Source organism: Natrix helvetica (genome assembly GCF_964273705.1).
Source record: "Natrix helvetica genome assembly, chromosome: 16".
In the NCBI taxonomy this organism is placed as follows: domain Eukaryota; kingdom Metazoa; phylum Chordata; class Lepidosauria; order Squamata; family Natricidae; genus Natrix; species Natrix helvetica.
The window spans coordinates 5,526,720-5,551,559 of NC_138563.1; the positions used below are offsets into that span (position 1 = coordinate 5,526,720).

General features: G+C 48.2%; 1 protein-coding gene across 2 annotated transcripts; it reads right to left on the minus strand.

The window, feature by feature from the left end:
• On the minus strand, positions 1-24,284 carry SYVN1 (synoviolin 1). 2 transcript variants are annotated; one of them, XM_081968630.1, is made up of 16 exons: positions 23,946-24,284; positions 18,205-18,355; positions 16,458-16,550; positions 14,205-14,357; positions 13,249-13,297; positions 9,678-9,781; positions 9,176-9,302; positions 8,217-8,316; positions 8,013-8,078; positions 6,514-6,630; positions 5,774-5,937; positions 3,707-3,859; positions 3,503-3,625; positions 3,127-3,313; positions 2,108-2,247; positions 1-1,084 (listed from the first exon to the last, which is right to left on the minus strand). In XM_081968630.1, the coding sequence occupies exons 2-16, from the start codon at positions 18,334-18,336 to the stop codon at positions 942-944; spliced, it is 1,851 nt and encodes a 616-aa protein (XP_081824756.1). In that variant the 5' UTR covers positions 18,337-18,355; positions 23,946-24,284; the 3' UTR covers positions 1-941. The 2 variants fall into 2 exon arrangements, with proteins under 2 accessions (XP_081824756.1, XP_081824757.1); XM_081968631.1 differs by lacking the exon at positions 23,946-24,284 and adding an exon at positions 23,795-23,930.
• Positions 24,285-24,840: the final 556 nt, after the last annotated feature.

Here is a 24,840-nt window from a genome sequence, read left to right on the forward strand (position 1 = left end):
GGGAAAAAAAGATTCAAGTCACAGGTTTACTGCGGTGCAAAATTGCTCAGCTCCATAGAGAGAGAGAGAAAGAGAGAGAGAGAAAAAAAGCTGTGCAACGCCCCCCGTTCTCTGCCCCCCACCCCAACCAGGCTGGCTGCATGGTGGGGGGGCGAAGAGAACAGGACTAAAACTTTCTGCAAGACAAAAGCGATCCAGAGACGTCCGGCTGGCCTATCCCACCTACCCACCCGCCTTACAAAAATATAAATTCTCCGTCCCGCTCCTTCTTCGTTCTTGCAAAAGGACCCTTTCTTGCTCCCCCTTAAGGGCGGGCCAGCCAAAAACATTACAGGTGTGCAATGCACTGCGCACTCTCAAGTCCAGCCTGGGGAAGAAAAGGAGTCAAAAGGACCAAAATAGGGTGTCGAAAAAAAGCTCCACCCGTGTCAAATTAAAGAGAAATTCTCAAAGCTTAAGAACCACTTCTTGTTTTTTTAAACAGCGTCTCTCTCTCTCTCTCTCTCTCCCCCTTCCCAAATGAGACCCTCTCCCTCCAACCCTGGGTTTTCGGCGAGCTCCCGCTCAGTCCGGGTCAAAGCGCAAGAGATTTGAAACCTTGGGCTGGGGCAATGAGGGCCAGTCTGCGTGGTCTCTTGTTATTATAGAAGACACCGCTAAATTATTCCTCGGAAAGGTGTTAAGCCGTGATTAAAACATGGCCTGTTGTCCCCACCACGGAGGTCCTGAAGAACCGGTCATGGTCCACGTTTGGTGCCAGGGTTTAAAGACATCTGTGTTTTCTTCTGGTTTCTGCGGCCGCAATGAGGAGGAGGAGGAGGAGGAGGGGGCTTGGGTCTTCTTAGATCCTGGGTTTTTTTTCCCATTTTATTTGGGGGTGGGGCAAAGAGAAAGGGGGGAAAAATGTCCTTCGGGTCAGGCAAGGGATTCACGGCTCTTGTTCAATGGGAGGCAGAAGAAGGCAGTTCGAGTTTCTGAAGTCGGCGTCTGCGCAGCTCGGCTGCGTTGGGCTCTTCCGGGGAGGAAGGGTCTCCGTTGTGGCTGGAGGGCTGCGTGGACCCCTCTCCTTTGTCTGCGGATGTATCTGGAAAGGCCAAAGAAAGGAAGATGAATGCGACCAAGGGGTTTGCGGGCTCTGACAAAAGAGGTTTAAAAAGTGCCTGGGTTTTGCTCTCTCTTGGCTGCCTTTGTTCAAATTGGTTTAGGCGCGGCAGGAAATCCTCGACTTGCAACCACAAGGGGACTGGAGTTACGGTCCCTAAGGGATGGGGTTGCTGAGCGAGTCGTCATGGCACCAGATCTGATTTTACTGTTCTGACCGAGGCGTCCCGAGAGCCTGAAGCCAACTCCTTGTCCGGGCAAAAACCTCTTTTTATTAAGTTACTGTGAATTCCGCTCATTCACCTCCAGCAAAGTCTTTCAAAGGAGGATTTATGGTCACAGACCTTCTCTGGCTTGGAGAGCTGCCAGGCTGATATCTGCAAAACTTGGCCAGGAGTCTCGGAGAGTCACGAACCAATTAAGCGAACAAATGGTCTCTCCTGCAAACTCCACTCCCCTTTTGCTCCTCTTTTATTTCCTCTGGGAGGGGCCATTCATCATCCACCTGGGGCCTTCCTCCCAAATCGACCCCCGTTATTTAGCTCTTCCCTTTGTCTGGCCACTCTGCGCATGCTGGGAACAGGCTCCAGCTGTTCTTCTGCCTCACTGATGTCTGCCTCCGAAGGCAGCTGATAACTGGCATACGGCCCTGGCCCCCTCTCTGCCTCCGACACAGAGCCCTCGTCTGAGCCTTCCCCAGACTCCAGGACTGGCCCGGTTCCTCCCCAATCTCCTCACTGTCCGAATCTGCTGGCAGGCCACAACATTTAAAACCTTTTTACTCTGGTTGTTAAGTGAGTCTGTCTCCCCCCCCCACCCCAATTGACACTGCTTGTTGGAAGCCAGCCGGGCAGGTTGCGAATGGCGATCATGTGACCGTGGGATGCTGCCACTGTCCTGCAAATGCACACTGGAATTCTGAGAGTTGAAGTCCACACACCTTGACGGTTGCCTCCTTTTCAAGCCCCACCCCTGCCACCTCCCTCCTGAGTTCAGATGAGGCTACCTGGGGAAGAGGTGCTGTCCGCCGGCTGTGAGGTGGAGGGGGTGGCTTCGCTGGAATTCAATTCAGGGCTAGCCGGGGTCTCAGGAGGGGCCATCGAAGAGGCTGAAGCACTGGGGGGCGTTGGGGCAGCTCGAGGCATCCTGTACAAGAGACACAGCAACCCAGTGGGGGGGGGGGGGGGAGAGAATGTGTTTGCAAATTGTCCAGAATCACACAAGTGTGATGGGCAGAATAGGAATTTAAGGAGAGAGGAAGGAAAGAAGGAAGGAAAAAAGAAAGTGAAAGAGAGAGAGAAAGAGAATGCAACATCATGTTTTCAATTCAATTGCATAGAACCTGAACGATGTGTGTTTGTGTTTTATTTTTATCGTTATAATGTACACTGAAGAGGGCATTTAATTTCATTGCATGAGGTGCAATGACAAAGTAAACAAGAGAGAAAGAAAGAGAAATAGGGAAAGAGAGAGAAAGGGAGGGAGGACATGTGTGAGAGGGAAGGGAAGAATAGAAAGAGAGGGAGAGGAAGGAAGGGGGGAGGTTGGGTTGGAGGGAGGAAGGAAGGAAAGGAGAAAGAAAGAAAAAAAGGAAAAATGAAGGAAGAAAGGAAGAGAGGGAGGACATGGGAAGAAAGAGGGAGAGGAAGGAAGGGAGGAAGGAAGGGGGGAGGTTGGGTTGGAGGGAGGGAGGGAGGAAGGATGGGAGAGAGAAAGAAAGAAAAGGGAGGGAGGAAGGTAGAGAGGACATGTGTGAGAGGGAAGTGAAGAATAGAAAGAGAGGGAGAGGAAGGGGGGAGGTTGGGTTGGAGGGCGGGAGGGAGGAAGAAAGAAAGAAAGAGAGAGAGAAAGAAAGAAAGAAAGAAAGAAAGAAAGAAAGAAAGAAAGAAAGAAAGAAAGAAAGAAAAGGAAAGGGAGGGAGGGAGGACATGTGTGACAGGGAAGGGAAGGGAAGAAAGAAAGGAAGGGGGGAGGGGGAAAACACAGAAAGAGACAAAGAGAAAGGGAGAGGAGAGAGAAACTCACCCAATCGTGGCCAGCACAGTCAGATACTGGTTGATCTGGAGCATGGCCGCGTCCAGAAGGGTGTGGATATTTTGCAGGCATTGCAGCCGAGCTTCCAAGTGTTGCCGTTCGTGGCCTTCCATGGCCCGCAACTCCTCCTCCGTCAGCCCTGCAAATCCCGAGGGGGGAACCGGCATCGGAGGGAAGCCTAAAGCAAGGAGAGGAGGGGGACATGGCAGAGGAGGACTCGCCCCCACACAAAAAAAGAAACAGCCCCTCAATCCCCCCCCCCCGAGGGCAGCAAACAAGGCAATCAGAAGCCGCCGACAGAAAAAAATGACCACCGATCTCTCCGCCCCTTTGCGGGAAGCCACGCCCAGGCACCCTTGGAACGTACCAAAGAGAGGGGGGAACGGCATCCCCATCCAAGGAGGAGGGAAGGGGAAACCCGGCACGGTGGTCCCTGCGGAGGTGGCGGCGTCCGATGTGGTGGCCGAATCCCCGGTGGGCCTGGGGGCGCCTGTTGAGGAAACGCAGCCCTGTTAAGACCCCCCTTGGATGGCTCCCCAGCGGAACAGCCGACTGTGGAGGGGTGTCTCACCTGCCCCTTGGGATCCTGGCGGGGAGGCTGCAGCCGCGGAGGCACCGTCGGGATTGTTGGGGGGCTGGGCGCCCGGCACTGGAGGGAAGGGAGCCATGGGTGGCCACAGAGGGAACATCCCGGGGGGAAACGGAGGCAGCAGGCCTTGAGGGACTGGAGGAAGAGAAGAAGGGCATCAACGCTGCTTCCAAGGCAAGCGCTGGAGAACAATGGCCCTTTTATGACTTGTGGACTGCAACTCCCAGAATTCCTCAGCCAGCATGGCTGCCTTAGGAATTCTGTGTTCTGGCCCACCAGAAGAGCTGGCAGCAGAGTTGGACAGTGAGGAACCTGGGCCAGTCTTGGAGTCTGGGGAAAGCTCGGATGAGGGCTCTGTGTCGGAGGCAGAGAGGGGGCCAGGGCCGTCTGACAGTGATCAGCTGCCTTCAGAGTCAGACATCAGTGAGGCAGAAGAACAGCTGGAGCCTGTTCCCAGTGAGCGCATGCACAGAGCTTCCAGACGAAGGGAAGAGCTAAAGAACAGAGGTCAACTTGGGAGTAAGGCCACAGGTGGACAATGAATGGCCCCTCCCAGAGGAAATAAAAGAGGAGCAAAAGGGGAGTAGAGTTTGCAGGAGACCATTAGTTCGCTTAATGGGTTCGTGACTCTTCGAAGCTCCTGGCCAAGTTCTGCAGAGATCGGCCTGGCAGCTCTCCAAGCCAGAGAAGGTCTGTGACCGTAAATCCTCCCTCGAAAGACTTTGCTGGATGTGAAGGAGCAGAATTCACAGTCAATTAATAAAAGTGTTTTTTTGTCGGGACAACAAGGAGTTGGCTTCATGCTCTCGGGAAGCCTCGGTCAGAACATTCTGGGAGTTGAAGTCCACAAGTCATAAAAGGGCCATGGTTCCCCACCTTGGTTCTAAGAGAACTGGGTTATCCCAGCCATCCAAGAATTTCAATTTGCCATTGTTTAAAATTATACCCTAGCCGCAGAAAAACCCGATCTGAACCGTACCTGCAAGACGGTAAAGACAAATGCAGGAGAAAAGATGAAGAAGCAGACTACAGACTGCGAGTTCTAGTCTCACATTAGGCATGAAAGGTACCTGGCTGACTAGGGGACAATCGCCAGGAGACAGGGAGTTCTAGTCCCGCCTCTTAGGCACGGAAGGCGGCTGGGTGACTTTGGGCCAATCACTAGGAGACAGAGAGTTCTAGTCCCGCCTTAGTAGGAAATCCAGTTATGGCACTTTGGGCCAATCACCAGGAGACGGTGAGTTCTAGTCCTGCCTTAGGCTGGAAATCCAGCTGGATGACTTTGGGACAATCGCCAGGAGACAGAGAGTTCTAGTCCCATCTTAGACCGGAAAGCCAGCTAGGGGACTTTGGGGCCAATCACCAGGAGACGGTGAGTTCTAGTCCTGCCTTAGTAGGAAATCCAGCTGGATGACTTTGGGACAATCGCCAGGAGACAGAGAGTTCTAGTCCCATCTTAGACCGGAAAGCCAGCTAGGGGACTTTGGGGCCAATCACCAGGAGACAGTGAGTTCTAGTCCTGCCTTAGGCATGAAAGCCAGCTGGGTAATTTTGGGCCAATCACCAGGAGACAGAGAGTTTTAGTCCCATCTTAGACCGGAAAGTCAGCTAGGGGACTTTGGGGCCAATCACCAGGAGACGGTGAGTTCTAGTCCTGCCTTAGGCATGAAAGCCAGCTGGGTAATTTTGGGCCAATCACCAGGAGACAGAGAGTTTTAGTTCCATCTTAGACCGGAAAGCCAGCTAGGAGACTTTGGGGCCAATCACCAGGAGACAGAGAGTTCTAGTCCCATCTTAGGCTGGAAATCCAGCTGGATGACTTTGGGCCAATCACCAGGAGACGGTGAGTTCCAGTTCCGCCTTAGGCTGGGTGACTTTGGGCCAGTCCCTCTCTCTCTCTCTCACCCCAGCCTACATCACAGAGTTTGTTGTAGGGAGTGGCTGGGAAATGTTGAGAGTCGAAATCCGTGTGTCCCCCCCCCCCCTTAAAGAAGTTACAGGTGAGAAAGATTAATTAGTCATAGCAGCAGCTCACTAAGTGGGACTCACAGTTGGGCGGCTGGGGCATCAAGGGGGCCTGATGGGGGGGCGGATGCTGCCCTCCTTCCGGCTGCTCGGGGGGCGGCTGCGACTGGGTGGGCAGGGAGGCCCGCAGGACGTCCATCCGGCAGGTGGGGCAAGTTTGCTGGCGCTGAAACCAGGATCGGAGGCAGCTGAAGAAGATGAAGGAAGCCCTTGCAGTTCTAATGGGCGAGATCCAAACTGCCTTCCAGGTCTTTCTCTCTCCCCCCCCCTCTCTCTCCTTCTTTCTTTCTTCTCCTTTCTCCTTTTCCTCTCTCTGCCTCTCGTTCTCTCCTTCTCTTTCTCTCTCATTATGTCTTTCCCCTTTTCTCTCCTTCCTCTTTTTCTCTCTCTCTCCTTCTTTCTTTTTCCCTCTTGTTCTATTACCTTTTCTTTTCTCTCCTCTCCTTCTCTTCCTCCCTCCCCAATCTCTCATTTTCTCTCTCCTCCCTCCCTCTATCCCTCCCTTTTCTCTCTCTCTCCTTCTGTCTCCTTTTCTCTCCTTCTGTCTTTCTCCTTTTCTCTCTCTCCTATTTTCTTTTTTCTCTTCTTTTTTCTCGCCTCTTCTTCTCCACCTCCCTCCCACTCCCTATCTCTAATTTTCTCTTTCTCTCTCTCCTCCCTCCCTCTCTTCTCTGTCACACACTCCCACAGACAAATCAAGCTTTCAAGTGCACCCAGATTCACTCGGGTTTTGTATTTTAAAAAAAACATCCCCCCTCCCCCACCTGGTATGGAATATGTGATTGCATGGCAGACGTTTCGCACCCATCACCATCTCCTCCCGGCAAATGATGCAAACATTGTCCATGGCCTGCAGCTCTTCTGGGGTGGCATCAGGGTACCTGAGGGGAATAAAGCCAGATACCTCAGTTCCTTTTTCATCCAGTGGGCCTAAAGCTGACCTTGTGGACATTGTGGAGAGCAGAAAGGCTGCTGGGAATTTTCCTCTGCTCAGCTCTGTGTGATTTCACATCCTTTTCTTGGGATGGATAGATGGATGGAGATATGATGGATGGAGATAAGACAGAAAGAGATAGATGGATGGATGGATGGATGGATAAAGATAGATGATATAGATAATGATAGATAGATAGATAGATAGATAGATAGAGATGAAGACAGATAGAAAGAAGTAGATAAATGGATGGATGGATGGAGATAGATAGAAATAGATCATGGATGGAGATAATGAAAGAAAGAGAGAGAGAGAGAGATGATGGATGAAGACAGATAGAAAGAGGTAGATGGATGGATGGATGGATAAAGATAGATGATATAGATAATGATAGATAGATAGATAGATAGATAGATAGATAGATAGAAAGATAGAGATGAAGACAGATAGAAAGAAGTAGATAAATGGATGGATGGATGGAGATAGATAGAAACAGATCATGGATGGAGATAATGAAAGAAAGAGAGAGAGAGAGATGATGGATGAAGACAGATAGAAAGAGGTAGATGGATGGATGGATGGATGGATGGATGGATGCAGATAGATAGATCGTTAGAAAGAAAGAAAGAAAGAAAGAAAGAAAGAAAGAAAGAAAGAAAGAAAGAAAGAAAGAAAGAAAGAAAGATCATGGATGGAAATAGATGAGATAGAGAGAGAGAGAGAGAGAGAGATGATGGATGAAGACAGATAGAAAGAGGTGGATGGATGGATGGGAGATAGATGGATGGATGAACACAGATGATAAATGAATGATAGGTAGATGATAACACACACACACACACACACACACACATCTTCATTTAGGGATTTGTGTGTGTATCCGTGTATGTGTTTTCTCCAACATAACTCTGGAACGCCTGGAGCAATTTCAACCAAACTTGGTACACAGATGATTTGCCCTCTGGAAACAAATACTGAGGGGGTAAGACACCCCTAACACTCCTCGGGGTGTGTGTTCTGTTAAGATACAGCCTGTTGTGCCTTTAAATGGTTTCTACTGTACAGCGCAGTGGAGGTGCCATAGTAACGGCTTCACAGTACTTCACAAGGGGGCTCCCTCTGGTAAGGGGGAAAATCCAACATTAGAAATGACATTTGGTCCGGCCATTCCCCCCCCCCCCCCTATCAATAAATACCCGGGCAAAGCCTTGAGCTCTGATTTAATTCTGGATGATATTTGGGACGCTGACAGCCAGGTTGTCAGCCGGTATCGATATAAAAATCTTGCTGTCTATGTATCGGGCGCACCTGGGAGCAGCAAATACTCACAGTGTGTTCATGTTGCGGATCGCCCGACGAGACATGATCGCATCTGTGACTGCCTTTTTGAACTGCCTAGGATGGAGATAGCGAGAGTTAGGCTTCAGGGGGTTGGCGGGGCGTCGTCGCAAGGGAGCTGAAAAGACCCTTCACCTGCAGGCAGGTGCAGAACTGCAGGTATGCATTCTCGCAATTTTCCCCCGCCGGACTTACCTCATTGCTAGGTACATCGGCCGGATGGCGAAAAGAGGGAAGGTGTGCACTTTGATCATAATAGTCATAAAGGCCATGTAGAGGAGGACCTTGATGAAGCCTGAGGAAGAAAGGATAATAATTCGATTATTTATTTATTTTTACCCTTCCAGGTCATTGCCAAAAAGACCCTTGGTCAATGCTCCGACCGACGGACCCAACCGAAGCAAGCACGGTTGAGACGATCCGATCTCTGAATGCAAAACTTCATATTGAGTCCATCATTCCGGCACTGAGGAGGGAAAAACCGGATCTAGCTAATTCCCGCACAAACCCACATAATGAAAGTATAGGATTCTCCCTCCCTCTATTAGTGCAGGTCATATGAGAAAAAGTAGCTGGTTTTTGCAAACACCCGCGGAAGGGTCCTTGGCTCCCATGGTTTGTTTCTTTGATGTCGGAAGTCGGCTGTTTTCTTTCCTCCCTCCCTCCCTCCCTCCCAGTGGTCAGAATGTAGTATCGCATGCTAACTCTGCCCACTGCCAGGGGTTCGATCCTGACCGGTTCAAGGTTGACTCAGCCTTCCAGCCTTCTGAGGTGGGTAAAGTGAGGACCCAGATTTTTGGGGGCAAGAGGCTGACTCTTTAAACCGCTTAGAGAGGGCTATAAAGCACTGTGAAGCAGTATATAAGTCTAAGAGCTATTGCTACATTCCTTTCTTCCTTCCTTCCTCCTAAAGGTTGACTCAGCCTTCCATCCTTCCAAGGTGGGTAAAGTGAGGAGCCAGATTGTTGGGGGCAAGAGGCTGACTCTGTCAACCGCTTAGAGAGGGCTGTGAAGCGGGTATATAAGTCTAAGTGCTATTGCTATTAAACCAATGGCTGCAAGTCAAGGGCCTCATGTATGCCTCAGCGTTCCCACTTTCTTGGGATAGGTGGGCCAGGGAGCGTCCCTTTCCTTCATCCCCCGGATCTATTTACCCGTGAAGAGTTCCGTGTAGAGCATGAAGACGGCCTTGTTGTCCCAGGGGTTTTCACTCTGGAGGTCGATGGAGTGCAGCAGGTACTTGATGAAGACGGTCAATACCATCGTCATGAGGATGGCATACTGGGAGAGAGCCAAGAGGGAAAACGTTACAAACCAAAACTTACTAGAACAAGATGCCAAAGGCTTGCCTTCTTTCTAACAAAGCAGCCAAGTAAAGATTGCAAACCAAACCACGTTTCATTAAGCGACAGCAATTGCTTATTTGCTATTTCCCCCGAAATAATCCCTTGGCCTTATTTTCGGGGAGGCCTTATTATTTTTGAGGTGCAGGAGGCAGCGAGCGTGGTCACCTCGTGGCTGCTGCTGCTGCAACATTTTCGGGGAGGACTTATTTTAGCACATGCGCTCAAAAGCCTGACTGGGCTTATTATCCAAGGAGGGCTTATTTTGGGGGAAACAGGGTATTATTATTATTATTATTCTGTATCTGCTCACCTCAAAGCCAAAGACCAGCTGGACGGAAGCCCCACGGGTCAGGATGCTGTGGTAAGCGTGGCTGACAAACAGGAAATCTAGGATGGCCAAAAGGACTATGAGAGCTAGGGAAAAAGAGAGGCCGTTCGGTCACTGGAAAAGCAGAAAGGAGCGAAGGAAACACACAACACGCCACAGACTCACAGGGCAGAGATGGTGAACCTTTTCGGCACCGAGTGGCCAAACCGGATCGCGCACAGATGTGCACAGGCAGGGGTGATGGAAACCCGAAGACCAGCTGGCTGGGGCGCATACACCTGCCGGCCGGATGGTCTTCGGGGTTATGGCATGCGGAAGCATGCTGGCAGCTGGTCTTCACACACACCGGAGACCTGAAGATCCGTTGGCCAGCACGCACATTTTTTTGGCTGGTTTTGGGGCCATTTTCAGGCTGTTTTGGGGTGATTTTCAGGCTGTTTTTTGTTTTTCTACCAGAGCACCTAAAAATGGCCTGAAAACAGCCTGAAAATGGCTCAAAAAAAGGCCCAGAAAACATCCCCCCAAAATGCCCTGTTTTGGGGGGCATTTTCAATAGTCCAAAAAAAAAAAAAAAGATAGTGTCACTCAGACCGACAGTGGGGTCACTGCACTGACCGTCCCAGAGTCTGAGAAACAGCTGCCAGACAAAGGGCTTCATCAACACGTCCGACAAACACTTAAGGATATCATCCAGCTTCCACCCTCATTGGATTCCGAAGTTCCCTCCACATCTTCTCATCAGCTACGGCCCTCCCAAAAGGGGACATAAACCTATATGGGTTTGGATGTGGATTTTGCTGAGACAATTGCTAAAAGTGTAGACCAGTGATGGCAAGCTTTTTCGGCACCGAGTGCCCAAACCGGGTTTTTTGACCCTTTGGCACCCACGAAGACCAGCTGGCTGCTCCAGCCGCCTGCAAAGAAAAACAGCCCCCAAAAGCACCCTGTTTGGGGGGGGGGCATTTTTCAGGCCGTTTTCTGGCACTCTGGCGCCTGCGAAGAACAGCTGGTGACGGCCCATGTGCCAACAGAGAGGGCTCTGCGTGCCACCTCTGGCACGCATGCCATAGGTTGGCCACCACAGGTGTAGACGTTCTACTCTTTGTGGCAGTTTGCAGCATCCCGTGGTCACCCAAGCACAAATTTTTTTTCCAGTTTGTTTGCTGGTTTCTGGTGTTTACTTCCAGTTTCTAGAAGTAACTTCCAGTTTCTGCCAAAAAGTGCCCATACGTTAAAACTGATTCACTTAATAATTTCAAGGTTTATTGGATGACACCCCCCACCCCCACAAAAGAAGTCCAGTCAAATACACTCTATTGCCAAAAGTATTCGCTCCCCCATCCAAATGATCAGAATCAGGTGTTCCAACCACTTCCACGGCCACAGGGGTATCAAACCAAGTTCCTAGGCAGGCAGACTGGTTTTACACACGTTGGTGAAAGGATGGGTCGCTCTCAGGAGCTCAGTGAATCCCAGCGTGGAACTGTGATCGGATGCCACCTGGGCAACAAACCCAGTCATGAAATTCCCTCGCTCCTAAATATCCCACAGTCCATTCTCAGCTGTATTATAAGAACGTGGAAGCGTTTGGGAACGACAGCAACTCAGCCACGAAGTGGTAGGCCACGTAAACTCGTCCCACATCAGGGTGTGACCTCACAAATGCTCTTCTGGAAGAACGGCCAAAGATTCCCATCAACACACTCCTCAACCTTGTGGGCAGCCTTCCCGGAAGAGTTGAAGCTGTTATAGCTGCCAAGGGTGGACCGACGTCGTATTGAACTCTATGGATTAGGAATGGGATGTCACTTATAGTAAATTCATACGCGAGCAAAGGCAGGTGAGCGAATACTTTTGGCAATAGAGTGCAAGCGACGTGCTCAATGATGATAATTCTGAGCTCAATGACAGTCGTAACTCAAGGACTCTCTGCAACAGCTAACATGCCAGAAGGAAAAATGAGGTGCAGAAGGTCTCTAACAAGTTTGAAAATAATAATAATGACGATGATGATAAAAACTGAAAGTAGGGACTATCAAGAACATCCTGGGGCCTTTTGTATGCAAATAACCAAAAAAAGATAATTTTGACATGCAAATCACCACCCACAATTAGCCTTCCAGAACATCTGCCTTATTTACAGTTCAAACAGCCTTGGTGTTGATCGTCACTTGACCTCATCTGACCTTGGAAATAAACCACCGCAGACAAGAATGGCTCTGTCACTTGGCCAACTACAAGTATTTTTAACAAGGCAGCCGGCAAAAGCAGCGACTCAGCTGAGAAAGACACCAAAGGGCTATTTAGACCTAACCTTTACCAAAATAGTAAGAGTTTGAAAGGGACCCTGGAGGTCTTCTAGTCCAACCCCCTGCTCAAGCAAGAGACCCGATATCATTTCAGACAAATAGCAGTCCAATCTCTGTTTTAAAACCTCCAACGATGGAGCACCCACAACTTCTGGTGGCAAGCAGTTCCATTGGTTAATTGTCCTCACTGGACACCTAACATACTGCACGAGTCAAAAAAAAAGGGCTGTGAAAATATCTACAGACCCCTCGCATCCTGGACATAAATTGTTTCAATTCCTACCCTCAAAACGAGGCTATAGGGCACTGCACACCAAGACAACTAGACGCAAGGACAGTTTTGGCCCTGAATGCCATCACTCTGCTAAACAACTAATTCCCTCAACACTGTCAAACTATTTACTAAGACTGTATTACTATTATTGTTCTCTTCCTTCCTAGTACATCTCTCTTCCCACCTATGACTATAAGCATGTTGTTTGTATCTTTCAATTTATATTGCTTTCATTTGTTTCTAAGTACGATTTGGTAGCTTATTAGTAACCTATGACTATCACTAAGTGCTGTGTCTTATGACTCTTGATGAATGTATTTTATTTTTCTTTATGTACACTGAGAGCATCTGCACCAAAGACAAATTCCTTGTGTGTCCAATCACACTTGGCCTTCAATCTTCTACTGTTAGGAAGTTTCTCCTCAGTTCTAAGTTGCTTCTCTCCTTAATTAGCTTCCATCCAGTGTTTCTTGTTCTGCCTTCTGGTGTTTTGGAGAATAGGTTGACCCCCCCACCCCACCCCCTCTTCTTTCTGGCAGTCCCTTTGTGGCAACCGTGTGTTGCTAATTTAACGGCTGCAGTGATCCACTTAACCACAGTTGCAAGGAAGGTCATAAAATGGGGCAAAACCGACTTAACTCTCTTGCTCGGCAACAGAAACGTTGGGCTCAATTGCGGTCGTAAGTCGAGGACTACCTGTGCAGACTAGCTGTAACTAGACATATAAACAATGAAGCTGTTCTGAAATGAACTGCACACATAAAAATAACCCTAAGAGAAACAGAACAACTCTACCCTGGGAAATTCTTTTCAGGTAGATTTTACGGCTCGATTCTCAAGAAGCCAAACTGGGATCCAGTCTCAAGCCACAACCAATCAGCTGGAGCGAAAACAAGATTAAAGGGATGACAGGAAAGTCAAAAAAAACCTTGATAGAACTTTAATAAACTAAAATTTAAAAAGTACTTACAGACAATGCGGAAATGGAACAGCCAAGATATGTTGGGACTTCTCTCCATCTAGAAGGAAGAAACATCGAGTTTAAGGGGCTGGGGGATTCTGGGAGTTGAAGTCCACACCTCTTCAAGTGGCCAAGGGTGAGAAACAGGGCTTTAATTGTTATAGAAATGGTTTCTATTATTATGAAAAAGTAAAAAAAAGTTGAGGGTAGATGATGTCTTATTTTACTGCACCAAAGGAGTCAGAAGTCAACACTTCCCCCCCTTTTTTTCCCCTTGCTTTCCCCCAATACCCACTTCCCTTCTTCCTTCCCTAATTTCCCCAATATTTGCTTTTGTGTTCTCTTTGCATGTCGTATTATCGCAAGAACACTTCAGACTTATACACCGCTTCACGGTGCTTTACAGCCCTCTCTAAGCGGTTTACAAAGTCAGCCTCTTGGCCCCCAACAATCTGGGTCCTCATTTGACCCACCTCGGAAGGACGGAAGGCTGAGCCAACCTTGAGTTGGTCAGGATCGAACTGCTGGCAGTGAGCAGAGTTAGCCTGCAATACTGCATTCTAACCACTTGGAAGGAGGGAGGGAGGAAGGGCAGCAGCAATAGCACTTAGACTTATATACCGCTTCACGGTGCATTACAGCCCTCTCTAAGCGGTTTACAGAGCCAGCCTCTTGGCCCCCAACAATCTGGGTCCTCATTTGACCCACCTCGGAAGGACGGGAGGCTGAGTCAACCTTGAGCCTGGTGAGATGTAAACTGCCAAATTGCAGGCAGCTGTCACTCAGCAGACCTAGCTTGTAGTACTGCACTCTAACTACTGAGCCACCGCAGCTCCTTAAATTAATAAAAACTACATGACTAGAGAAACACGGCTTTAACCCTTCAAGCAGGGAAACCAACTTTCCCTTGATCTGGTTAGTGCCTCGTGTCTGCACGCACAACCTCAGGGAGGGATTGCACTTACAAAGTCCACCCGGTCTTCAGCCAGCCAATGGAAGCACTTGAGGAAGAGGAGGAGGGTGAAGAGAGCCACAAACCGAGGACTGAAGTCGTCCCTGAAGACGGTAAAGGCCAGGCAGGTCTCGGTCACGGCGTACCACGAGCGCTCGAGCAGATGCTGGGTGTGAAAAGACGGGGTATAAGATGCTGCTAAACCCAAAGTTATCCCCCTTTGCTGGTACCATTCCTCCAAATTTATATGCCTGGCAATGCACTAGTGCTCCTCAAGCTGGCATCACCCAGAGGAAGTAGCATGCCAATTGTCAGAAACCCCAGCCAACGTGGCTGCAAATTGTGAGCAGCCCAGAGTCACCTGTGTGAGAGATGGACGGCAGCGTAAGTTTAATAAATAAATGAATTTTGAGAGCCCCAGTGCTGAAGGATATCTTCTGTGGCTTTCCATTGTTGTGGCCCGCCAGTGGCCAGCAGAGCTGGCAGCAAAGTCAGACAGTGAGGAGGTTGGGGAGGAACCTGGGCCAGTGCTGGAGGCTGGGGAAGGCTCAGACAAGGGCTCTGTGTCGGAGGCAGAGAGGGGGCCAAGGCTGTCTGGCAGTTCTCAGCTGCCTTCGGAATCAGACATCAGCGGGGCAGAGGAACAGCTGGAGCCTGTTCCCGGTGTGCACATGCGCAGAGCTGCCAGAAGAACAGCTAAGAAATCAGGGTTGTCTTGTGAGTAAAGTCACAGGTGGACAGTGAATCGCCCCTCCCGTAGGGAATAAAAGTGGCGCGAAAGGGGAGTGGGCTTTTGCAGGAAGCAATTCATTCGTTTGTTCGTTTCAGGAGTGTGAAGATCTGTCCCTGAATCTCAGAGACTCTGTGCCCAGTCTTTCCTTGCATTTGGGAAAATATTGACATGGCAGCTTTCCAAGATAGATAAGGTCAGTGGTCATAAATACTCCTTTGAAAGACTGTTTGCCAGGCCTTGGCTGAAGGTGAAAGGAGAGACATTCACATTCGTTTAATAAAAGAGGTTTTGTCAGTACCAGGAATCTGTTTCGTGCTTTTTGGGAAAACCTAGCCCAAAGCACCCATTAAGTGCTATTCTTATTGCTATAAGAAGGTGCCAAATTTGGCAAATGTGTGGCTCAGAATGCTGGACTCTCCTGTCCAGCAGCTAGATCTCACAGGGTTCTTCTTATCTCCCTAAATATTTACTACAATCGCCTCCTTTTCCCCACACTTTTCTTGCAAGATTCGTTTATGAATCTGGCTTTTTAATTGCTGCTGTAAATGTAAATCGGTTTTAACGGCTGGGCTTTTGTGTGTGTGTGTGTGTGTGTCTTTCTCTCTCTCTCCTTCCAGGTGTTTGTTGAGAAGGGAAGTGAAACCAGAATTGGTTAACAGCTAATTAAATGGTTTTGACAAAGGAAATCCAGCCGAGTGACAAGCGATATGCTGAAGCAGTCACCCCTCTGTAGTTTTCTATGATCAAAAGTATACCCTTTGTCATTCTTAAAAACTGGACACCAAGAGATCCTGAATGCAGGGAGTCTTCGATTTACGACCACAACCGAGGCCAAACTGTTGCTAAACGAGACATCTGTTAAGTGAGTTTGGCCCAGTTTTATGACTGTTCTTGCCACGGTTCTTAGGGGAATCATTGCGGTTCTTAAGCTAGTCACCCCGTTGTTAAGTGAATCTGGGTAGGCCCCCCCCCCCCTCGATGACTTTGCTTGTCAGAAGGTCACAAAATTGAATCCCGTGACCCCGGGGACGCTGCAAGCGTCATAAACACGAGTCAGTTGCAAATGTCTGGATGTGATCATGTGTGCTGCTGCAACGGCAGTGTGAAAAACAGTCCTAAGTTGCTTTTGTGACTTAGACCGTTGTAACTCTGAACGGTCCCTAAATGAGCTGTTGTAAGTCGAGGGCTACCCGTATTCCTCAATCCTGCAGCTGGATCTCTTCACATCTCTCATTTCCGCAGTCAAAACAGTTCCAACCAAAATTAGCTCCAAACTACTGGGTGTGTGTATGTGTGTGTTAATTACACTGCAAAAAAAAATTTTAGCCCAAGAGAATAAACACTTAGCTTTGCACAATTGGCTCTTCCTGAAGTTCGTAAGATAAGACTCGTGGTTTGGGGGATTAGAAAAAGGGATGGCTTAAAAACTGATGATCCGAGCATCAAAATAGATGTTTCTTCGCAAAAAGGAGAGCAAAGTTTGCTAAAAGCCACTTAAGCATGTCCTCCCTCCATGCTCTGGCAAAGACTCACCTCCATTTCTGCCGCTCGGAGTTGTCCGAAAAACACTTTGCCCATGAATTTCCCTAGCAGGAACACCAAGACGAAAGCCTGAATGTACAGCACCTGGCACCGCAAAAGAAAAATGTGGTTTAGATGAGGGGTCGCCAACCTTTCGGACCTCAGGGACCACGGAATTCGCAATTTTAAATCCCGCGGGCCGCTAATACGATCTGCCTAATGAACGGCTGGGTGGGCATGGCTGGGTGGTCGGGGCCAACTCGATGTCACTCACTTTGAGGGGCGCCTTCCCATCCTCTACTCGCCTCTCCCCTCCCAGCCACTCCTCGCTTCCCCACCCGGGCTCCTTAAGAGCCCCAACAGGGAGCAGTTGCTGGAGCTAAGCAGCCACCAGGAGATAGAGCTGGCAAAACAGCTCAGTTCACATTGGATCTGACCGAGAAGGAGGCTCAGCAGAAGCACCTCACTGAGGACTACCAGCATGGGCTTTCCAAGCAGAGGGAAGACCTGCGGGAGTGCAAGGCCAGGTACCGGCGCCTGGAGGCTCAGAGGGCTGAGATGGTCAGCCAATTCCAGGCCATGATGCAGTCCCACTGGAACGAGGCCCTCCGGCTCTTCACCACCAGCAGCGCTTCCCTCCAGCCTTCACCCAAAGCCCCCCTCCAGGAGACCAAAGCAGACCCCAAGTCAGAATTTCTGCCCCCCTCCAACCCGCACAAAAAGACCCCGAAGGGGGAGACTCTCTGCAGCAACACAAAGCGTTCATTGCACGTATCTGTCCCAGGGGCCAAAGTCACCTAGTTGGCTTCAGTGCCTAAGACAGCAGAATTACCCTGCAATGCTGCATTCTAATCACTGAGCCACCAAAACTCTTTTAGTTAGTTAGCTGGTTCAATAAATAAAAATATAAGTAAATAAAGAATCAATCTTTCAACCTGGCTGGAACTACAACTCCACTGCCTACGTTGACTAGAAATCTTTGCCTACCAACCATAGCATGTCCCAAGGGCAAGGAACTGGGAGAAAAGCCACAGCTAAAGGCCCTTTTCAAGGCTACACCGAGCCACAGTGGCACAGTGGTTAGAGTGCAGTACTGCAGGCTACCTCTGCTGCCTGTAATTTGGCAGTTCAAATCTCACCAGGCTCAAGGTTAACTCAGCTTTCTGTCCTTCCGAGGTGGGTAAAATGAGGACCCAGATTGTTGGGGGCAAGAGGCTGACTCTGTAAACTGCTTAGAGAGGGCTGTAAAGCACGGAATATAAGTCTAATGAATGCAGTATTTCAGGCCAAATCTGCCCACAGCCAGCAGTTCGATCCTGACCAGCTCAAGGTTAACTCAGCCTTCCGTCCTTCCGAGGTGGGTAAAATGAGGACCCAGATTGTTGGGGGCAAGAGGCTGACTCTGTAAACCGCTTAGAGAGGGCTGTAAAAGCACTATGAAGCGGTATATAAGTCTATGTGCTGTTGCTATTTTCCTTCCTTCCTTCCTTCCTTCCACCCTTCCTCCCTTCCTCCCTTCTTTCCTTTTAGAATGCAGTATTGCAAGCTCTGCTCACTGCCAGCAGTTCAATCCTGAACAGCTCAAGGTTGACTCAGCCTTCCGTCCTTCCGAGGTGGGTCAAATGAGGACCCCGGATTGTTGGGGGGGGGGCAAGAGGCTGACTCTGTAAACCGCTTTGAAAGGGCTGTAAAAGTGCTTTGAAGCGGTATATAAGTCCTACTGCTACTCCCGGGACCGACTGGCGAGGGGCAGACTCACCGCCATGCTGGGACTCGACTTGGTAAGGTACACCACGGTGGGGTAGAACTGGTGCTTCAGGTAATAGGCGTGGGCTATCACGGCGGAGGTTAAGGCCAAGCTGGCAGCCATCATGATGGCGGTCCGGAACATCTCCCCGACGTCCGGCGCACTGCAAGGAAGAGAGACAGGAGCTGAATGACGGACACGCCTGAATTGACGCTCTCTTCGGCGAGTGAAAAATAGACACAGAGCCGGCTGCTGGATTTGCATGCCGCGTCTCAGCGCACCCGTGCTGCTGTTCTCAACCTCTGATGGACGGCGCCGTTATTGTACAAGCGTGTCTCGCTGGGACATTTATGTGCTCCAGCGTCCCTCGCCTATGGAAAACGAGGGTCTGCCATGGCAACCAACCCCAAATCTATCAACGGCAGAGGGGAAAGCGGCTGTCAGATCCGTTTTCCCCTGGGTTAGCCACCTCTGTAGCTATCCTTGCAAGTGCTGGGATTTACTAAAGCTGCAGCAATAACAAAAGCCGAACTCTGAGAAACAAGCAGGGTTTAAATTAAATTGAAGCAGTTGATCTTAAAAGCTACCGAAAGTTAAGTCAAACAGGAATGTAATTTATGACTAGCAGCACAATTTTTAATGTTTGACTCGGTTCTCCATAATAGAGAGAGACAAAGAGAGAGAAAGACAGAGAGAGAGAGAGAGAGAGAGAGAGAGAGAGAGAGAGAGAGAGAGAGAGAGAGAGAGAGACAGCGACAGACAGACAGACCTCTGCTAATTGTGATTGTATCTGAAATGCTAACTGTTTCTGTTACTGGGACCTTACAATAAAGGTAGTGTCTATGGAGATTCTCAGCCAACCAGGCCATGCTTGTTCCAAAGATGCTTTTTCCAAGGGAAAATGGACTTTACTTTTCCTTGACGATGTTTAGCTTCTCATCCAAGAAGAAGTGGAAGAAGCTTCTTGGATGAGAAGCGAAACATCTTCAAGGAAAAACAAAGGACAGAAAGAGGGAGTAGTGACCTTCCTCCCATATTTAGGCATACTAGGGGTTGTAACACACATACATACATACATACATACATACATACATACATACATATATATATATATCAAGAGTTCACACTAGGAAGAAGCAATGACAGCATCTATGTGTATTATTCTTGAAATAGACATGTTTAATGCTTGGGAATGCGCTTGAGCTCCACACACATAACACCCCTATAAATAAGCATAACAAGTTTCATTCGGGGAGAAGTATACTATTTTTAAGAGGCAAAGTTATCGTCCCTTCACTGTGCAGCAAGCAAGGGAGCACTTCGAATTACACCCTTTCGCTTAGTGACTGTCCAAAGATACAGCAGCACTGACAAAAGTGACTTATGGACCGTTTTTCACACTTACGACCATTGCAGGCATCCCTGTGGACACATGACCAAAATGCAGACATTTGCCATGTCCTTCTGACAATCGCAGTCCCCTTTTTGCGACCTTCTGACAAGCAATGGGGAGGCCAAGCTCACTTAACAACCACGTGACTAATTTAACAACGGCAGTGATACGCTTTAACAGCCGCGGCAAGAAAGGTTGTAAGGTGGGGCAAAACTCACTTAGCAACTGTATCGCTAAGCAACAGAAATGTCGGGCTCCTATGTGGTCATAACTGGAGGACTACCTTTAAGTAGCACGACCTGTAACTATTGAGTAAGAGAAGACGATTTCAAAGCACAGAAAAATGCCCGAAGGCTCTCCCATAGGAAAAACATAAACCCTCCTGACTTTCTATCAATCCAACTGTGAGTGGTCCAAAATCACCCAGGTGGCTTTCATGCCTAAAATGGGACTAGAACTCTCCATCTCCTGGTGATTGGCCCAAAGTCACCCAAGCCAGTTGTTGTGTTTAAGGCAGAACTAGAACTCCTTGCCTCCCGGAGATTGGATAAAGCCACTCAACCAGCTTCCATGCCTATTAAAACTACAAATATTTATCTTTATCAAAGATTTTATAAACCTGGCTATGTAATCTGTAGCGACTGGTACCTTAGCATGTTTATACTTATTTAAAATTGTTTGATAGCATATTATAACACACATTGGATACAGTTCTATTGAGTCTGTCCTCTGCACCTCCATAACTGTCTGGTTTGGCTCTGCAACCCAACAAGACAGACGGAGACTTCAGAGGATAATCAGAGCTGCAGAAAAAACAATGGCTACCAACCTGCCTTCCATTGAGGATTTGCACACTGCAGGAGTCAAAAAGAGGGGTGGGAAAATATCTACAGACCCCTCGCATCCTGGACATCAATTGTTTCAACTCCTACCCTCAAAACGATGCTAGAGGGCACTGCACACAACAACTAGACACAAGGACAGTTTTTCCCCGCACGCCATCACTCTGCTAAACAAATAATTCCCTCACCACTGTGAAACCATTCACTAAGGCTGCATTATTATTACTATTAGTTTTCTCATCATTCCTATCACCCATCTCCTCCCACTTATTACTGCAGGACTATAACTTTGTTGCTTGTATCCTTACGATTTACACTGATATTGTTTCCTGATTGCGTATTTGTACCCTATATCATTAAGTGTTGTACCTTGTGATTCTTGACAAATGTATCTTGTCTTTTGATGTACACTGAGAGCATATGCACCAAAGACAAATTCCTTGTGTGGCCAATCACACTTGGCCAATAAAGAAATCTATTCTATTCTATTCTATTCCAGAAAGGTAAACAGACTAAAGTTAAGGTCAATAAATCTTAATTTTTTTAAAAAAGATCTATGTATTAAGGAAGCAGACTACGGCAATTTTAAACTCCTGTTACTGTTTTTACATTTGTTCATGATATATTTACAATAATACAATACAATACAATAGTAGAGTTGGAAGGGACCTTGGAGGTCTTCTAGTCCAACCCCCTGCCTAGGCAGGAAACCCTATACCGTTTCAGACAAATAGCTATCCAACATCTTCTTAAAGACTTCCAGTGTTGGGGCATTCACAACTTCTGGAGGCAAGCTGTTCCACTGATTAATTGTTCTCACTGTCAGGAAATTCCTCCTCAGTTCTAAATTGCTTCTCTCCTTGATTAGTTTCCACCCATTGCTTCTTGTTCTACCCTCAGGTGCTTTGGAGAATAGTTTGACTCCCTCTTCTTTGTGGCAACCTCTGAGATATTGGAATAATGCTATCATGTCTCCCCTAGTCCTTCTTTCTCTTAAGCTAAACATACCCAGTTCCTGCAACCGTTCTTCATATGTTTTAGTCTCCAGTCCCCTAATCATCTTTGTTGCTCTTCTCTGCACTCTGCACTCTACAATCTTATTTGACACATAAGATAGATCTATGTTATGTTCTACAGGTGTTAATAACATATGGCAATCTTGAGTCGCTTCTTTCCTTACTACATTTTTATTGTAAGAATTTGCACTAATATTAATCACTGTCAGTTTAGATTTGGGAGCTGAGAAGGCCTACCTGCTCTCACAACCACCAATAACAACTCTTATTATATCTACATGGCCCACTCTGTACATAAGATTTACAGACTCATAGTCGCATGACATATGGGAATTATGAAAATGGCTTACAAACAGTTAAGTGTTACGTGAGGAATCTGTAGAAAGAATTATGACAAAGAAGAAAATTTCTTTGGAGTGCTTAGTTTTAGCACATTCCTAAGTCAGTTTTTCCACTGTTAAAAAATGGGTATACTTGCCAGTAGGTGGTTGTGTTTTTCAAATACAAATGATTTCAGATAAAAGCACATTTAAATAATTTTAGTTAAATGAGAATGGTGGTATATTGATAGTAAAATACATGAAGATTTCAGATGTAAAATGTACTATTCAATATGAAGGAAGTATATGTATGATTGTGGTAGAAACGCATGAAAACTATTTGTAACCAATCGACACACTTTCTATAAGATGTAAGGAAGGATGATTCTTTTTTTGTGTTTTTGTTTAATTAAAACAATAAAACTTTTTTAAAAAATGGGTACACTCATAAGCAAGGGTAAAGGCACGCCCCACGCCCCCCTAACACTATCCAGAAAGAATCAACATGTTACAAGTTGTCCTCAACTTACAACAGTTCATTTAGTGACTGTTCAAAGTTACAACAATGCTGAAAAAAGTGACTTATGACTGTTTTTCATATTTAGGATCATTGCAGCACCCCTAAGGTCATGGGATCAAAATTCAGATGCTTGGCAACTGGTTATACAGTTTCAGTAACCTGGGGTTATGTGACCCTCCAGTGTAACTGCCTGGCTGGCTGGCATTTATTTCCTAGCTAAAAATGGTACCTAGGAATGTGGGCATACTGGCTGGCTGGCACTTTCCAGCTGCAGAAATAGTACCTAGGAATGGGGGCGACGCTGGCTGGCTGGCACTTCCTAGCTGCAGAAATGGTACCTAGGAATGAGGACATATGTGAGTGGGTGGCACTTCCTAGCTATAGAAATGGTACCTAGGAATGGGGGCTTCTCTGACTGGCTGACACTTGCTAGCTGCAGAAATGGTACCTAGGAATGAGGACATATGTGGGTGGCTGGCACTTCCTAGCTGTAGAAATGGTACCTAGGAATGGGGGCATACCTGGCTGGCTGGCACTTCCTAGCTGCAGAAATACTACCTAGGAATGGGGGCTTCTCTGACTGGCTGGCACTTCTTAGCTGCAGAAATGGTAGCTAAGAATGAGGAAATATGTGGTTGGCTGCCACTTCCTAGCTGTAGAAATGGTACCTAGGAATAGGGGCTTCTCTGACTGGCTGGCACTTCTTAACTGCAGAAATGGTACCTAGGAATGCAGGCTTCTCTGACTGGCTGGCACTTCCTAGCTGCAGAAATGGTACCTAGGAATGGGGGCTTCTCTGACTGGCTGGCACTTCCTAGCTGCAGAAATGGTACCTAGGAATGGGGGCTTATCTGACTGGCTGGCACTTCCTAGCTGCAGAAATGGTACCTAGGAATGGGGGCTTCTCTGACTGGCTGGCACTTCCTAGCTGCAGAAATGGTACCTAGGAATGGGGGCTTCTCTGACTGGCTGGCACTTCTTAACTGCAGAAATGGTACCTAGGAATGCGGGCTTCTCTGACTGGCAGGCACTTCCTAGCTGCAGAAATGGTACCTAGGAATGGGGGCTTATCTGACTGGCTGGCACTTCCTAGCTGCAGAAATGGTACCTAGGAATGGGGGCTTCTCTGACTGGCTGGCACTTCCTAGCTGTAGAAATGGTACCTAGGAATGGGGGCTTATCTGACTGGCTGGCACTTCTTAGCTGCAGAAATGGTACCTAGGAATGGGGGCGTACCTGGCTGGCTGGCTGGCACTTCCTAGCTGTAGAAATGGTATCTAGGAATGGGGGCTTATCTGACTGGCTGGCACTTTTTAGCTGCAGAAATGGTACCTAGGAATGGGGGCTTATGTGACTGGCTGGCACTTCCTAGCTGCAGAAATGGTACCTAGGAATGGGGGCGTATCCGGCTGGCTGGCACTTCCTAGCTGCCAAATAAAAAGGCTGCAAATAAAACAGACAGTATGACGATTATTAGCCACCCATTATTACCTATCTCAATTACTACCTACTCATAGGTTTGGGGGGTTCATAAGGGAAGGAGGGAAGACAGCTGGAACCTCGCCCCCCATAGCCATGACAGCCGCCGCGGAGGTTCCTCAGAGGCGGCCAGCGCCAGGCCCGCCTCCCCTTTCCCGCTGACAAAGCCAGCACCTCACTCACCCAGCCTCGGAAGACTCTGCGTCCCCTCAGCCTGAACCACCAACTCTTCTCCTCTGGCCAGCCGGAAGTCCCGACGCTCAGAAGACACCTCACTTCCGCCGGGACGTACCAAGCACGTCGGTCGAGCCCTTTTAATTATTTTCTCTCTCTCTCTTTCTCTCCCGCTATTCTTTTCCTGCTTCTTTGGAGCGTCTCGGAAGGATGGTTTCTAACCAAATCTTTTCGAACGCCTCTCAGGTTCTCGGCCTTCTCTCCGCCCTTTCCCACCCCTTTCTAGAGCTTGCTTAATGGTACGGCCCATAACAGGCTCCGAGGTGTTGTCCTCCCGAGCTGGGCGGGGGGGAAGAGGGTCCCGTGGCTCCCGCTGATTGGCTCACAGCCTGGCCTCTCCTCCAATGAGAAAATGGTTGCCGAGTTAGGGCGAGTGGGACGGAATAACTGTTGCTAAGCGAAGGAAGCGAGCTGGGAAGGCAGCGGAGGAAAGGCTGGTGGTTCTGGGTTCGAAATCGAACGGGGATGTTGCGCATGCGCCGACGCGGCGTTCTGTGTGCAGCTTTCTTTTACGGTGGAGCAGAGATGTTAACTCAGGAGGGAAGCGAGCCCAGTTACAAAAAAATGCAACTTTATGCTTATTTTTCCTAAATATTATATTAATAAGACTATATATATGTGTACTGAAATGTATGTTACCCAGTTGCCTAACCATTCACACTCTGATATGTATAAAGATTATAAAAAATAAAAATTTGATTGAAAAAAATGCATAATATCCATGCTAGGCTAGCCAAAGATAATAACACTTTGGTAACACTTTTTAAAAATGATAGCTTTGCCATCTGCTGGTGGTTGCCTGGTAGCCCAAAATAAGCACCAAATAATTATTATGAAGCGGTAT